At 46.9% G+C, this 15,357-nt stretch overlaps 2 protein-coding genes across 4 annotated transcripts in view; both read left to right on the top strand.

Annotated features, from left to right (window-relative positions):
- Positions 1-6,101: 6,101 nt before the first annotated feature.
- LOC117368028 (ferritin light chain, oocyte isoform-like) lies at positions 6,102-9,507 on the top strand. The gene is made up of 4 exons (XM_033961267.1): positions 6,102-6,333; positions 8,405-8,551; positions 8,850-8,975; positions 9,283-9,507. Exons 1-4 carry the CDS (start codon positions 6,232-6,234, stop codon positions 9,445-9,447), a joined length of 540 nt encoding a protein of 179 aa, XP_033817158.1. The 5' UTR covers positions 6,102-6,231; the 3' UTR covers positions 9,448-9,507.
- A 1,695-nt stretch (positions 9,508-11,202) lies between these two features.
- The window catches only part of C10H1orf112 (chromosome 10 C1orf112 homolog), a 104,477-nt gene continuing 100,322 nt past the window's right edge, over positions 11,203-15,357 (top strand). The window contains exon 1 of one of the 3 annotated variants that reach the window (XM_033962138.1): positions 11,203-11,488. In XM_033962138.1, coding sequence (XP_033818029.1) covers positions 11,225-11,488 — 264 coding nt within the window. In that variant the 5' untranslated portion in view covers positions 11,203-11,224. Of the gene's footprint in view, positions 11,489-11,625; positions 11,751-15,357 lie in introns of those variants that run through there. The other 2 variants (XM_033962137.1, XM_033962139.1) reach the window with 2 other exon arrangements.

The following is a 15,357-nucleotide window of genomic DNA, read 5'->3' as shown; positions in this document are numbered from 1 at the left end:
AATGGACACAGTTTTCAGTGTGGTGTGATTTTCATCATCAAGATGCTTCATCCTCCTCCATACCTTCAGTGTTGGAATTTCTTTTACACTTATCCAACTCAGGTCTTAAAACCACTTCAGTCAGAGTTCACCTTAGTGCTATCAGTGCTTTCCATATTCAAGTCAATAAATCCCTTGCTGTTCTTGTTTCCAGATTTATGAAGGGTCCAGTGGTTTGAGATCTTAATGTTCTCACCAGACTGATGAAACCTCCATTTGAACCAACATATTCACGTTTCATTACTGTCTGGAATCATATTCTAGAAGAGATGGACCTTTCGGCCAAGCAGTCTTACAAAATTTGTTTTCTTGACGGCCAACTCTCCATCCCATAGCAGTAAGCTAGGGAGTCTCATATGTGAGAATATGCTGCCCACTTGTCCTAGGATAAAGCACAGTTACTTACCGTAACAGGTGTTATCTGGAGACAGCAGGAAGATATTCTCACATCCCTTCCACCTCCCCTAGTTGGCTTCTTAGCTTGCTTACGGAACTGACGTACTGCAAGCCTCAGCGGGCGGGAAAGCAGTTGCAAAGTTTCTTAAAACTTAAAGTGACAGTTCACTTGTCATACTGTCCGTATCGGGTTCTGTGGATGATATCACCCATATGTGAGAAAATCTGCCTGCTGTCTTCGGATACAGTAAGTAACTGCTTTACAGAATGAAGGCATAAATTAAAACTTTTAAGCCTCCTTTTATGAAATTGTGATAGCAGTTTCTAGTGCAGGGAGCCGCACTGAATGGTCCGCACTGCTCCCGACGCGAGCATCGTAGGCCATTCAACACGGCTCCACACGCTAGAAACTGCTATCGCAGTTTCATAAAAGAGGGGTTAGTGCTCTCATCTAACAAAGGTCTAAGAGATACAATCTTCCGCAGTCTCCGGAATGACTTCGGAATCACCCAAGAGATGAGGGATCCAGGTGAGACTGAACTGTCTATAAGGATTTCTAGAGTCCTTAACTGGCATTTTTGAAGCTGCAATATGAGGTTGAAGAGGGAAACAAGTAGCATGGTGAGGGAGCAAAGTTGCTTCTACTTTAGCAGGATTAAGGACAAGTTTATGTTCTGCTATCCAAGAAGTAATATCAAAAAACGCTATCCAACAAGCTCTTTTGACATGTACAGTTTCAAGTATTGTGGGCAATGGCGAGTTATATATTGTCCACATAAATGTAAATTGTAACATCTCAATCTTATATAAGAGTTGCCAGAGGAGTAATACGAGGTTGATTTGAAAAGGTCAGTAAAAAAAAAACCAAGTTAAATATTTCTCAATATAGTCTTCATCAATATAGTCACCCTTAGGGCTCCTTTTACTAAGGAGCGTTAGAGCCCTACCGCGCGGAATAGTGCGCGCTAGACCTTAATGCCAGCATTGAGCTGGCGTTATTCTAGAAGCGTACCGTGCGGTGTAGCATGCGGTAATTTCGTGCCTGCGCTAAAAAATGCTAGCGCACCTTAGTAAAAAAGGAGCCCTTAGTCCAGGTTTTCCATCCCGTAGAAAATATAGGTTTTGTCAAAGGTGGAAAAAAATATTCGTTCAACTTGCTTATTTATACTGAACTTTTCAAACTGCCCTCACAAAGAGTGCAAGAGCTATTCTAGTGCAACAGACCCTTTATTCCTGAACCTTCTCGTGAGAATTCTTCTAGAGATCCTTATTAGCATTCTTTTGCTCTGCTCCCTGGGCTATCCTCCAGTTCCTCAGTTGTCTTTCTATAAGCAAGATGGTAGGAGCCTGTCTTTTCTATTTGTGTTTATTTTTCATTTAAATTTGGCTTTTGCTTACCATTTGTGAGGCTTTTTTCTGTACTGCAGAGGACCCCAATCTTTTTGCATACGCTTCCCCCTCCTTATTCGCAGGGGTTAGGGGCAGAGCCTAGGCTTCGTCCAAGGCAAGACAAATCATGGGCTGCATACGAAGGGGTTTCGTCAGTCGTAAGGCGGAAGTCATTATGCCATTGTATAGATCCATCTTGAGGCCCCACCTGGAATACTGTGTGCAATTCTGGAGGCCGCATTATCGCAAGGATGTGCTGAGACTGGAGTCGGTGCAAAGAATGGCCACCCGGATGGTCTCGGGACTCAAGGATCTACCATACGAAAAACGGCTTGACAAATTACAGCTATACTCGCTCGAGGAGCGCAGAGAGAGGGGGGACATGATCGAGACGTTCAAGTATCTTACGGGCCGCATCGAGGCGGAGGAAGATATCTTCTTTTTCAAGGGTCCCACGACAACAAGAGGGCATCCGTTGAAAATCAGGGGCGGGAAACTACGAGGTGACACCAGGAAATTCTTTTTCACTGAAAGAGTGGTTGATCGCTGGAATAGTCTTCCACTACAGGTGATTGAGGCCAGCAGCGTGCCTGATTTTAAGGCCAAATGGGATCGGCACATGGGATCTATTCACAGGGCAAAGGTAGGGGAGGGACATTAAGGTGGGCAGACTAGATGGGCCGTGGGCCCTTATCTGCTGTCTATTGTTTCTATGTTTCTATGAGCCGGCCCGTGAATATTAAAAACCCACAAATAATATTTGGGCTGGTTTTGCTCCTAACCCCCGCTTCACCCGGCTATTTTAAGCCCTGAAAGCCCCCCCCCTTAAGCCTTACCTGGTGGTCTAGCGGGTTTTCAGGCAGGAGCTATCTTCCCACGCTCCTGCCCCGTGCAGATCGCTCACAGGAAATGGCTGCCTTGAGCTCCCGTAGTCTCTCGAGCCATTTCCTGTGAGCGATCTGCACGGGGCAGGAGCGTGGGAAGATCGCTCCTGCCCCGAAAACCCGCTAGACCACTAGGTAAGGCTTAAGGGGGGGGGGGGGGGGCTTACAGGGTTTAAAATAGCCTGAAAAATGAAAATGCATTTTTTGATTTAAAACCGCAAATAAGCAAATCCGTAGATATGGAATTCGCGAATACAGAGGGGGAAGTGTATCTTCTTGTTGGAGAGTCCAGACTCTAAGATCAAGGGTCTGTTTCCAAGGTGCAGATTCCTTGGCACTGCACTAACAATTGGGGGGGCTCAGTAACCGATCCCTCCCAGGTTTCATCCTCAGTGGGCTTGAGCGCAGGCTGAGCGGCTCCATGGAGATTTTCCAGGATTGGGGCCGACTGCTTTCCTCTCCCCATCTGCATGCATGAGGTCCAGTGGGGGTTGAGGTCTCTGGCCGGTTTGTTAGGGGCTGAGATGCAGTCTGAAGAGACAAGCAGTCTGGATTCCAGGCTTGTTGAGGCAGAAGCAGTTGCGTACCTAGCATATGTGACACCCGGGGCCCATCATTTTTTGACACACACACCCCATTTGTATGAAAAACATGATTTTTAGTAACAATCCACACGTCACACAAAAATGTACCTAGGAAAAGGCAGAATCTTACATACTGCAGTGAGCAGTACATCAATACACCCATTGTAAAACTAAACAACCCAGACTAGTACAGATCAATCCTGCACAGTCAATCCTAACAGATAACCATGTCTTTCGAACACAGAAAACACCTTCGCCTAGTATGGAATATATAATCACAAACTAACCCCTCCCCCTTTTACAAAACTGTAGTGTGGTTTTTAGCCATGGTGGTAACAGCTCAGATGCTCATAGAATTCTGATCATCAGAGCTGTTACAGCCATGGCCAACGCTAAAAAACGCTTTACAGTTTTGTAAATGGGGAGATTAAATAGAAATACGTAGACAAAGGTTAAACTGAAGCACCAAGAAGCTGAACTCTGCATACAATGCAACACCACAGAAACAGCGATGCATCTCCCCTAAAGCAAAAATAAATAAATATAATTTTTTTCTATCTTGTCTTCTCTGGTTTCTGCTTTCCTCATCTTCTTCTCACTCTCTTCCCTTCATCCACTGTCTACCCTCTCTCTGCCCCTTCTATATGGCATCTTCTCTCCTATTCCCCTTCCAGAAACTTTATGCCTCCCCCTTACATCTCTCCCTTCACCCCCATTGGTCTGGCATCCATCTTCCCTTCCATCCTCCAATGGTCTGGCATCTCTCTCCTCTCCTCTTATTCCCTTTCTCACACCCCCATGGTCTGGCATTTCACTCTCTCCTCTCCCTTCCCACTTCTATCAGCATCTGCCCCCTTTCTTTCCCTCCAACCCAATTCCATGCAGTATCCTTCCCCCCTTATGTCTCTTCCCCTTTCCCTGCACACCAATTCCATCAGCATCTGCCCCTTTCTCTCCCTTCACCACCCTTCCATACCACCCTGACCGCCTTTCTCACCATCCACGCCCTTGCAGACCACCCTGACCCCCTTTCTCACCCTTCACCACCCTTCCATACCACCCTGACTTTTTTTCTCTCCCTCCACCACTCTGACCCCCTTTCTCATCCTTCACCATGCATCCATACCACCCTGACCCCCTTTCTCTCACTTCACCACTCTTCCATACCACCCTGATGCCCTTTTTTTCATTCCACCACCCTGCTATGCTCATTTCTCTCTCCATCCAAATCAGCAAGGTCCCGCGATGAATGCTTCTGCTGCCTCTGCTCCGGAAGAGGTAAGTGACGTTGGAGAGGGGTGGGCCGGCAGACGAAGGGAGTTGTGGCAAGGTTCCGCAATGACTGTGGCTTCCTGTCCACCCCCCTCCGACGTCACTTACCTCTTCTGGAGCAGAGGCGGTAGACGCAGTCATCGCAGGACCTTCCTGCACTTCAGCGTGGCTGCCACATCTGCTCCGGAATAAATACCTCCGATCACCCCCATTTGAATGAGGGCATGTTGTGGATTAGTCGGCCTGCCTCGAATCGCCCATGGAACGGTGGGCTTAGTGAATCTAGCCCTTAGTATTCCATTTCTACACTTCAGGAAGGCAGCTTGTAAACCTAGTGATATAAAGAGAGCACTGGGAGTCATGGAAGGAGACCTCTCCAATACACATAAATATACAGGCACATCATGAGCTCAGAATTTGGAAGGATTTCCAGCCCCACCCCACCCCCAAATTTATAGTCATCATGAGACAGCGTGTGTCTTTGCTCTGTGATACCCGGCTCACCAGTTTTCTGGCTCCCCATCATGTGTTTGCAGTTTTAAATACTGCAGTGGAGAAGTGGAACAGAAAATTCAGACTGTGTTGTTTTGGAAGTTGACAGCAGGCAGTTTTCTGCTATTTAATTCTGGGATAATAGTATGTGTTTGCAGGGCTGGTTATATACATTGTGGGGCTAAGGGCAGAAATTAAGAAGGGGGTCTTGCCAATCCCCTCTCTCCCTTGTCCTCCTTCCCCCGGGACCTCAGCTGCCTCTCACCCGTGCTGTGGAGCCCAAAACCTATGTGTGCCACAGCCAGTTTCCCACCCTTCTCTGTCTGTTGCTCACTTACTCTCCCTCCCACTACCATCACAACCACCACATGCAAACAAAAGTAACCCATGTCAAGGGGACTTAATGCCGTGTGTGCCGCTGCTGGCTTCCTTCTTCCCCCTCATGATATTACTTCCTGCTTTGTGAAGGGGAGAGAAGCCGGTAGCGGCACACACAGCATTAAGGCCCTGCAGCATGGGTTAGATTTGTTTACATGCCGCCGAAGTGGCGGTGGGAGAGAGAGGGCAGCAAGTGGGTGACAGGTAGGGAAGGGAGGGAAGTTCACCTTGCCAAGCAGTCGGGGGATCCTTGTAGCTGTGGGGCCTAAGGCAACTGCCCTGTTTGCTTCCCCCCAAAGCTGACCCTGCGTGTTTGTATGTCTACGCCAGGGGTCTCCAAAGTCCCTCCTTGAGGGCCGAATCCAGTCGGGTTTTCAGGATTTCCCCAATGAATATGCGTTGAAAGCAATGCATGCACATAGATCTCATGCATATTCATTGGGGAAATCCTGAAAACCCGACTGGATTCGGCCCTCAAGGAGGGACTTTGGAGACCCCTTTGAGTGTGTCTGCATGATGATGTTTGCCTTTGTGCTCAGGTGTGTGTGAATCTGAGTTGAGTTCCAATGCAAGAGCTCTCATTGGATCTGCCAGCAGGGGGGCAGGCCATTGGTTGGAACTAAAAACAGGCGTGGCCTCCATGGGCTATAAAAGCATTCCAGCAAGCTCTCTGCTTTTAGACTGAAGGAAGTCGCTTTGAGTTTTGCTTCAGCAGGATTTGAACAGACTTAGAGCTAGTGCCATTTCCAGGATCTTGGCTGCTTTTCTGGAGGTTGATTTCTCTTTCTTCCACCACCATGAGCTCTCAGATTTGCCAGAACTTCCACCAGGAGAGTGAGGCTGGAGTTAACAGGCTGGTGAATCTGCTCCTGCAGGCATCTTATGCCTACCTGTCCCAGGTAAGAGCAAAGGGGTTGTGTGTTTGTGGGAGGGGTAGAGGGAAGGACAGGGTGCCTTTCTTTAAGGATCTAGATAATATATAGAGAAATAAAACAAAACCATCAATGATATAAGGTAATAACTCTGGACTAACTGCATGCATTTTATGATTAGCTTTTAAAGAGTTTCACCAAGCGAGCTGGTAGGGCAGAGAGTGAGGGCAGTGTGAATGTAGAAAGGTAATTAGACCAAGGTGTGTACAATCCTCTCATTAATTCCTCTTGGTGAAAGTAGTGTCTGTTGGCCAGGGGTGGGCTTTGGAACTTGCAAAGTCTCATTTTCAACACTCATAGGAGCTGAGAAGCAGGGTGGAGGAATGGGACCCTGTAACCCTTGATTCCAACAACAGTCCCTCAATGACTGGCCTGGCCTGTTGCAGGTGTTGTATAGAGTTGCTGCCTGGTTTTGGCCATTCCTCTCCCCCTTTCAAATCACCACAATCCTGGGAAAGTGTTGATTAGGGGCTGAAGGGAGTATTGACTCCTAGGCCTTCGTCTCCTTCACTTCTTGTGGGTTTCTGGCTACAGTCAACATGCCCTTCCCTTGTTTTTTCCTAATCCCTTACAATTGACCATCTGTAACTGTGGTGCCCTTATTAAGGCTGGTGGGGATCCCCAATCCCTGCTAGCTGAAGAGGTCTTGCTTGCTGCAGCCAATGGTAACTCTAGGCTGGCTGTTTGCCCATACATAAGAGGGAAGAGGGCTGGTTTGATGATGGCCCATAGTGAGTGTTGCCAGTTGTTATGGGTACAGGGGGTGCTCTGAACTCCTGGAACAAGACCTTTTCAGCTGGTGGGGCTTGGGGTTCCCTGTCAACTTGGGAATTTATTTAATTTGGGATAATGAGGTGGGGCAGAAGAAAGTGTACTTGGCCCACTTTGGACTCGGGCCTACACAAACTGGCATGTTTGGCTAGGCCACTATTGCTACCAGTTGCAGTTATCATTCTTGTGCATGATATGGTGGGAGGGAGGACTGAGGTGGTATTGTGCCACCCCTCATACCAACACTGGCCTGAAGGGAGGTTAAGCAGAAGCTTGAGGTCATAAACTCATGACCTTTATCTCTAGTCTTAGCCACTCACTAGTAAATTCATTAAAATTACTCTCCTCATTAATGAAAGGGGGTTGAGGTTCATTAGTTTACCTTTGACTGGGGACTGTCTTGTAACCTTCTGGTTCAGGATACTTGATTGGCTTTGGCTGGTATCTGATTAGCTCGGTGTGGTTCTGGTTTACCAGTAATTACTCAAAAGTCCTGAGTGGAAGGAGGACCTTTAATATAATTCCACATGTTTTAATCTGGTTAGTGATGTCTTGGGTATCGGAGCTGGCTTGGATGTGCTTATCAGGCAGCAAGTGGGGACAGGGAGTTAACGCTCTTTATTTACAAAGTCTTGTTCCTATTTACATTTTAGGAAATGACTAAATATTTACAAAACTTCTAGAGCACTAATAAGATTTTGACAAGTTTTGTAGAGCACTGGCAATGTCTAATTTATCTTTTTGTGAACCGCATCAATCCATAAGGTTTTACTGTCTAGAAATGTAATAATATATTGAATGGCGAAGAGAAGGTGGGGTTTTGGGGTTTGTTTTAGCCCAAGGATCCTGGCTCTAGGGATTAAATGAGCAGAGTTTATACATATGGGAGAAGCTTTGAGTAACTGGGGAAGTGCTGAAGCTTAGGAGTGACTGGAGAGGGTGAGGATATTGCCAGTAGGTCTTTAGCTCTAGTCTGACTTTGTGCTTATTTGTGTGGCTACATTTATTCCTGTCCTGTCTCCTCTACCTTTAGGTGACTGGTGGACAAAAAGCACATTTCCCTATGTAAAAATAACAAATCTACTGCAACTACACTCTTTCTCACTTCAATATGCAGTTAATCCCTTGAGCCTTTGCTCAGTATGTAGGCTGGAGATTCCTTGGGTTCAAGTTATTCTGGGAGCTTGGCTGTATGTTGAGGGTATAGGATGGGGTCTCTTTTTCTCAAATCTGGGATGTTTGATTTTACTGCCGTTATCTGTTTCAGGGATATTATTTTGACCGGGATGATGTGGCCCTGGCCAGGTTCTCAAAGTTCTTCCTGGAGCAGTCCAAGGAGAAACATGAGCAGTCGGAGCAATTCCTGAAGTTCCAGAACAAGCGTGGAGGGCGTGTGGTCCTGCAGGATGTGAAGGTAATAAATGAGGCATGTTCACCTAGCCATTGTACCTCAAGATATTTACTCATTTAATCTTTTCAGGGAGAGATGAGATAAAAGGTATAGATGTCTTGGTTCTGCTTGTAACCATTGGTTTGGTTATACAGTAGACATGTCTGCCTAGTGCATAAAATACTATTAATGTATTGAATCATTCTTGCTATCAAGTGTTCTAGTATCATGTAAGTCAGCCAGAAAATGAGTTTCTTAGGCAGTTTTGTGATATAAACAGTTGCCTGGGCTAGTACTTAGACAACCCTATGCCCTGTTTCAGAAGCCAGAATCTGACGATTGGGGAAATGGGACCCAGGCCATGGAGTATGCCCTAAAACTGGAGAAGACTATTAACCAGGCTCTGCTGGACCTGCACAAGATTACCAGAGACCATGCTGATCCCCATGTACGTATAGATACTGGGGAGGGAAAGGTGGGGAGGGATTTACTGTAATTACTTGTGGTAGCAAAATTTGAGCTCCTTTTTGGCTAAAAATAGGATCAATTCAGCTGCTGTACAATACCCACCAGAACTACTGTGCAAATCACTCAGCAGCTGGGAGATGGAGGGGTGTTGGTGCTAATTCATGTGGCAGTTAATATTGGGATTCTTTCTAGGCTATTTTTTCACTCTTCAAGAACTGCAGAATGACTGGACTCTTGGTATAGCATATTTCAAATACTGTAGTAATGTCTGGTCTCATTCTGGACAGTTGTGTGACTTCCTGGAGTCCTGTTTCTTGGAGGAAGAGGTGAAGCTCATCAAGAGGTTGGGAGACAACCTGACCAATCTGAAGAGGCTGAAGGCAGCAGAAGTGGGCATGGGAGAGTACCTCTTTGATAAACTGACCTTGGATGAAGATGAATCTGACAGCTAGACAGTTTTTACCCCCAGCGGAGCTGTAATCTTTTTGTGATAATAAAATGGTTTCTTCTCACACTGGCTCTTTCATTTTCTCAAGTGGGAGGGGAGCAGAGGGGTCACTTCCACAGAAGAGCTCTTCCATTCTGAGTTGGCCGAACATGGGTAGGGCTGGTTCTAGACTGTCTTTAACTAGTGGCTCAAACTTCAGGAAGAGGGGAGCGGTACCAGAGCACAGAACAAGAGGAGAGCTGCTACTCCATAATGACTTATTATCTTGCAGAATGGAACAAATAGTTAAGGGTTTCCTGATTGTTGTTACTGCAACATTCTAGTTAGTAATAGATATCCTTCATACAGTATTGGCTTGAGTTGTATTTTCATAGTAGAAGGTACCATACTATTACTAACAACCACACTCTCAAAATGTTTGCAGCACAGTGAACACACACACCATGTGAATGCTAAGGAATAATTCACAAATAGTCTCCCATGACCCTGAATAGAAACAAAATAGGGATTGGCAAGCACTGACCAACTGGCTTAATATTGTGAAAATTATCATGAGATAGGAAAAAGCCTCATCCCCTCCTCCAACCCAACACTATATTAAAATTGTAGATAAATAGGAGGCTTTATGGGGGTTAGTATAAATCACTGACATTAAAAAACCTCCTCTATAATGTTTCACTAAATGAAATCCTTGTGCAAAGCAATAGAATCCCTAAGTTTATGCTGCATTGAGAGACTAAATGATTAAGCAGCTAATGCTTCATCGGAGCAATACTGATTGCGTCTGAAAGATATACCACCCATCGACAATGGCCAGTGTTTAGCTTCAGAAAAGCTGCCTCAGGACATACAGGTAATCAATCATAGTAAAGCTCTGAGTAAAAAAACTGGCAATACTTATGTTATGTTCTTAAAAGTAATATTTTACAAGCTTTTAATATTTGAGAAAACATTTATATGAAGAATAAAATACATTGGGGTATTTGTGACCTGAAACACTCTCTGCATGCAAGCAAAGTGTGAGGTGAGACAAATCCCTGCTAAGGTTTATTATAGGTCTGAGGACTTTATAACAGCACTGGCATCTCTGAGGAGACAGCTGAGCTTGGGTGCTTGAGGGGGAAGATGTCCTGGGTTACTTTTTTTCCTTCTTGACATTTCTGGCTGTGCAGGCATATAAAAAGCAGAGGAGCAAGCCGAAGATGGAGCAAGAGGAGCTGAACAAAGCAGCCAAAGAGTTGCAAGTGAAAGGCTTTCTGGAGAAAGAAATGCCCCTTGTCCTCAAACCTCTGAACCCTTTTACCGCAGTGTCAGGTACTGTGACTAAAAAATTCAGACTACATCTTTCATGCCAGCTGGGTTTTCAGGATAGCCCTAATGAATATTCATGAAAGAGATTTGCATGCAATGAAGATGATAGGAGTGCAGATCTGCCCCGTGCATATTCATTAGGGCTATCCTGGTGGTCCTCCAGGACAGGGTTGGGGACCACTGGCCTAGAGGACAAATACCCTGCATCAGCCCAGTGACAGCCACATATAAGTACAATCAGCTATGAGTAGCACATTTTTATAGAATGTTTGTTGCATTTAATTATCAAAATCTTCGAAGATGGGGGCAGCAGGCAAAGGGCCTGAAGGCTATGTGGAGAGGGAGGGACTGTGTAAAGGTGAAAGTTCATCTAGGGCCAACTACCTCACAATCTCCACCACCCACTGACCACAGGGACTAGAAAAGAGGGCGGAGCCGGAGGTTCATTCGGAAAAAAAGCCCCTCGGCGCATGCTCAAACGCGAGCCGGCGTGCAGGCATGGCAACGGGAGCGCCAACCACTCGAGCGCACGCAGCGCAGGCCGCCAAGTCGATTCCGAGCGGGCGGATGACGGCGCGCTTTTTCGAAGCGCACCGGTGGAGCCAGCCGGCGGCAGACGCCGTGGAACGTCTCCAGGGCCGAGCATGTCGCGGGCCGAGCTGCTGGAGGAGATTGGCCGTTGGCCCCCGGAGCTGAGCGAGGCGGAGCTGCAGTCGGCAATGCCCCGGCTTCTTATATCCTTTCCCGTGTGTTGTAGCGGCGTTCCCTTTTTTTCTTTACGTCCCGTCCTCGTGCGTCCCAGCCGTTGGCCGCTCTGAGCGGCGCGAGCGCTCTGAACGGCAGGTGCTTATCACTTGCTGTGGCGCTGGGCGTTGCCTCTGCTCGAGAACTGGCCAAGGACAGAGCGGGCGCAGGGTCCCAGGCTCCGCCCCCTCCAGCTGCTCATTGGAACTGCCGGCCACGGCTTTAAATGCCTTTGAGCCCGTTTTGAGACAGGTGAAGCTTCTGGAATCTAGCATTTGGTTCCCTGACCGCAGGGAGCTGCAATTTAAAATAAGTTTGCTATTTTGGCATTTTTAACTTCACAAATGTGATAGGCTGTGGGAATGAAGGAGTCAGCATGTGTCTTCCCCCCCCAGGGAATGAAGGAGTCAGCATGTGTCTTTCCCCCCCCCACAGGGAATGAAGGAGTCAGCATGTGTCTTCCCCCCCCCAGGGAATGAAGGAGTCAGCATGTGTCTTCCCCCCCCAGGGAATGAAGGAGTCAGCATGTGTCTTCCCCCCCCCCCAGGGAATGAAGGAGTCAGCATGTGTCTCCCCCCCAGGGAATGAAGGAGTCAGCTTGTGTCTTCCCCCCCAGGGAATGAAGGAGTCAGCATGTGTCTTCCCCCCCCCCAATTGGGTACAGCAGAAGCAGCATTTCTCTTCACCCTCCCCTCATTGGGTACAGCAGCATCATCATCAGCATTTCTCTTACCTCCCTCCCCATTTGGGTACAGCAGAAGCAGCAGCATTTCTCTTCACCCTCCCCCCATTGGGTACAGCAGCATGTCTCTTCACCCTCCCCCATTGGGTACAGCAGCATCATCATCAGCATTTCTCTTACCTCCCTCCCCATTTGGGTACAGCAGAAGCAGCAGCATTTCTCTTCACCCTCCCCCCATTGGGTACAGCAGCATGTCTCTTCACCCTCCCCCATTGGGTACAGCAGCATCATCATCAGCATTTCTCTAACCCCCCCCCCCCATTTGGGTACAGCAGAAGCAGCAGTATTTCTCTTCACCCTCCCCCCATTGGGTACAGCAGCATGTCTCTTCACCCTCCCCCATTGGGTACAGCAGCATCATCATCAGCATTTCTCTTACCCCCCCCATTTGGGTACAGCAGAAGCAGCAGCATTTCTCTTCACCCTCCCCCCATTGGGTACAGCAGCATGTCTCTTCACCCTCCCCCATTGGGTACAGCAGCATCATCATCAGCATTTCTCTTATCCCCCCCATTTGGGTACAGCAGAAGCAGCAGCATTTCTCTTCACCCTCCCCCCCCATTGGGTATAGCAGCAGCATCATTTCTCTTCCCCCCTCTCCCTCTAATTGGGTACAGCAGCGTTTCTCCTCCCATTCACCCCCCCCCCCCCGTCTCACACACCCGGCAGATTCGCTACAGGCAAGTTGCAAGTTTCCCTTCGTCGCTGACCTATCTCCCAAAGGTCAGCGACAGGACTTGCTGCTCATGCTTACTTCGGGCCTTTCTCGTTGCCTTCGTGGAAACAGAAAGTAGGCAAGACCTGCAGCGAGAAAGGCCTGAAGTAAGCAAGAGCAAGTAAGCTTCACTCCGTGGCTGGCCTATTTCCCGCATTCTCCGAGGCTCTAATGGTACCACTGTCCGTGACGGCTTCTCTTCCCTACCCCCCCCCCCCCGGACGTAACTTCCAGTTTCGGAGGGAAGAGAAGGGAAGCCAGGTTCAAGTCGCTTGCTGGGTTTTGTTTAGTCAGGCGGGAGTCTTTCGGCGGCTGTTCAGGCTGCGCGTTAAGCAGTAGCAGCAGCAGGATTCGTGGCAGATGACAGCCGGGCGGGCATCTAAATTTGCTGGGCGGTGCGCCCGGCTAAAAAGCGCTGGGGAGAACACTGCAGATCTAACTTATCTGATGTTCTAGCCTGCCTGCACTGGATGTTTTAGCTTGGGCATTCTAGCTTCTTATGGCTATCTCAGCATACACGATATTGTATTCCGCCCTCCTGGACATGTAACAGAAAGACTGCAGGGCTTAGATTAGTGACCTGCTAGTGTGAGCTTAGGACCAATGATTGTTAAGAAAAGTAACACGTGAAAAGTTTTTTCTAGAATTCAGTTGTGTAGCCAGAAGAATGTATAAATATCTCTGTAACGTCCTGGCTTCGGGACTTCTGAAGCCAGCTCGGGGCTCAGGGGTCCGCATATGCTGAATAAACATCTGTGCTTTCTTCAAGTCTCTAAGTTTTGTGGCTGACCAAAGTGACCTTTCAGGAACACAGCATATTGAACACTTTTTGGATATCCATTGAAATACATCTAGGGCTTCTTTTTCTAGTTCAATATAACTCTCCCATATATCATTAAATTTTGCCCATTGATTATTTAAAAGGGCCGAAAGTCTATATTTTTCACAGACTATTCCTAAACGTTCCCTCGCATCTCTTAAGGTAGGTACATTTGGCATATGCCATTGTTGGGCAAGAGTCAATCTAGCAGCTATAAATGCTAAGTCCAAAAGTTTAGATTGAGAGGATGTTAAACCTTCTATCCTTACTCCCAACAATGCTCTTTCAGGATTCAGCTTGAATGGAGTCTGGATTACTCTGATATATGGGAGAGTTATATTGAACTAGTAAAAGAAGCCTTTTGAAATAACTATTCTATTGTTATGGAAGCAGGTCTATTGGGAGGGGGATGGGCGCAATATTTTAATTAGTTTATAAATTGTATGTTGTATTGAGATTACTGTGTTGAATGAAAATACTCAAGAATTTTTTTTTTTTTTTTTAAATACATATAGGGCTCCTTTTACAAAGCCTCCTCTTGAGCAGGCGGTTGTTTTTCGGCCAGCGCGGGGGTTAGCATGTGATGAAAAGTCACGCGCGTTAAACCCGCTAGCGCTGTTTTGTAAAAGGAGCCCTTAATATGTGATGATTGGGTGATGAGGCGACACTCGTGGGGTTCGCCCCCTTGTTTTTGCCTCTATGGGCTCCTTTTACTAAGCTGCGCTAGACGCTAACGCCGCCATTGAGCTGGCGTTAGTTTCTCCGCATAGCGCAGGGGTTAGCGCGCGCTAATCTGTAGCACGCACTAAAAACGCTACAGCAGCTTAGTAAAAGGAGCCCTATGTCTCTGAGCATATTTCCTATTATAAGTTGATATGATCTTTCAGAAAAGTAACATCTGAATATTGAAGAGTGATTTTGTACCAGATTGGCTATATTTTCTTTAATCACTTACATAATATAGAGTACCTAGTCTGTGGTCCCCCTTATTTATTTATTTGGCTGAGTCTGCTCATTGTAACCTTGGCAAGTTACTTTATCCTCCCTTGCGCCGGATAAACTGCCTCCTCTTAAGCAGGCGGTAGTTTTTAGGCCAGGGCAGGGGTTAACGCGTGATGAAAAGTCGTGCGGGTTAACCCCGCTAGCGCGGCTTGATAAAAGGAGCCCATAGTTTAGAATAGATTGTAGATTCACTTGAGCAGGAAAGTAACTTGTGAAAGCTTTATGAAAACTATAGGTGACAGATAAATGCAATAATAATTTTTCATTGTTTAGATAGGGGGCTACTGCGCAGGTCCTGGACCTGTTGGGCCGCCGTGTGAGCGGACTGCTGGGCACAATGGATCTCGGGTCTGACTCAGTGGAGGCATTGCTTATGTTCTTATGTTAGAAGTAAATGGGAAAGACACTGGGAGGTAGTGTGGAATATTAAACAAATCTAATTTGGGCTTCTTGGAAAAGTATGTACATAAATTGCCTGCTTCCAGGAAAAGGAAAGACATCAGAAGCAAGACTTGCCTTTATCATTGAAAGGATTTGATGACGCAGACTGCGTAAAAAAAGGTTCTTGAGAAACTGACCG

Source organism: Geotrypetes seraphini, chromosome 10 (assembly GCF_902459505.1).
Source record: "Geotrypetes seraphini chromosome 10, aGeoSer1.1, whole genome shotgun sequence".
Lineage (NCBI taxonomy): Eukaryota > Metazoa > Chordata > Amphibia > Gymnophiona > Dermophiidae > Geotrypetes > Geotrypetes seraphini.
This window is presented reverse-complemented; position numbering and strand designations above follow the sequence as displayed.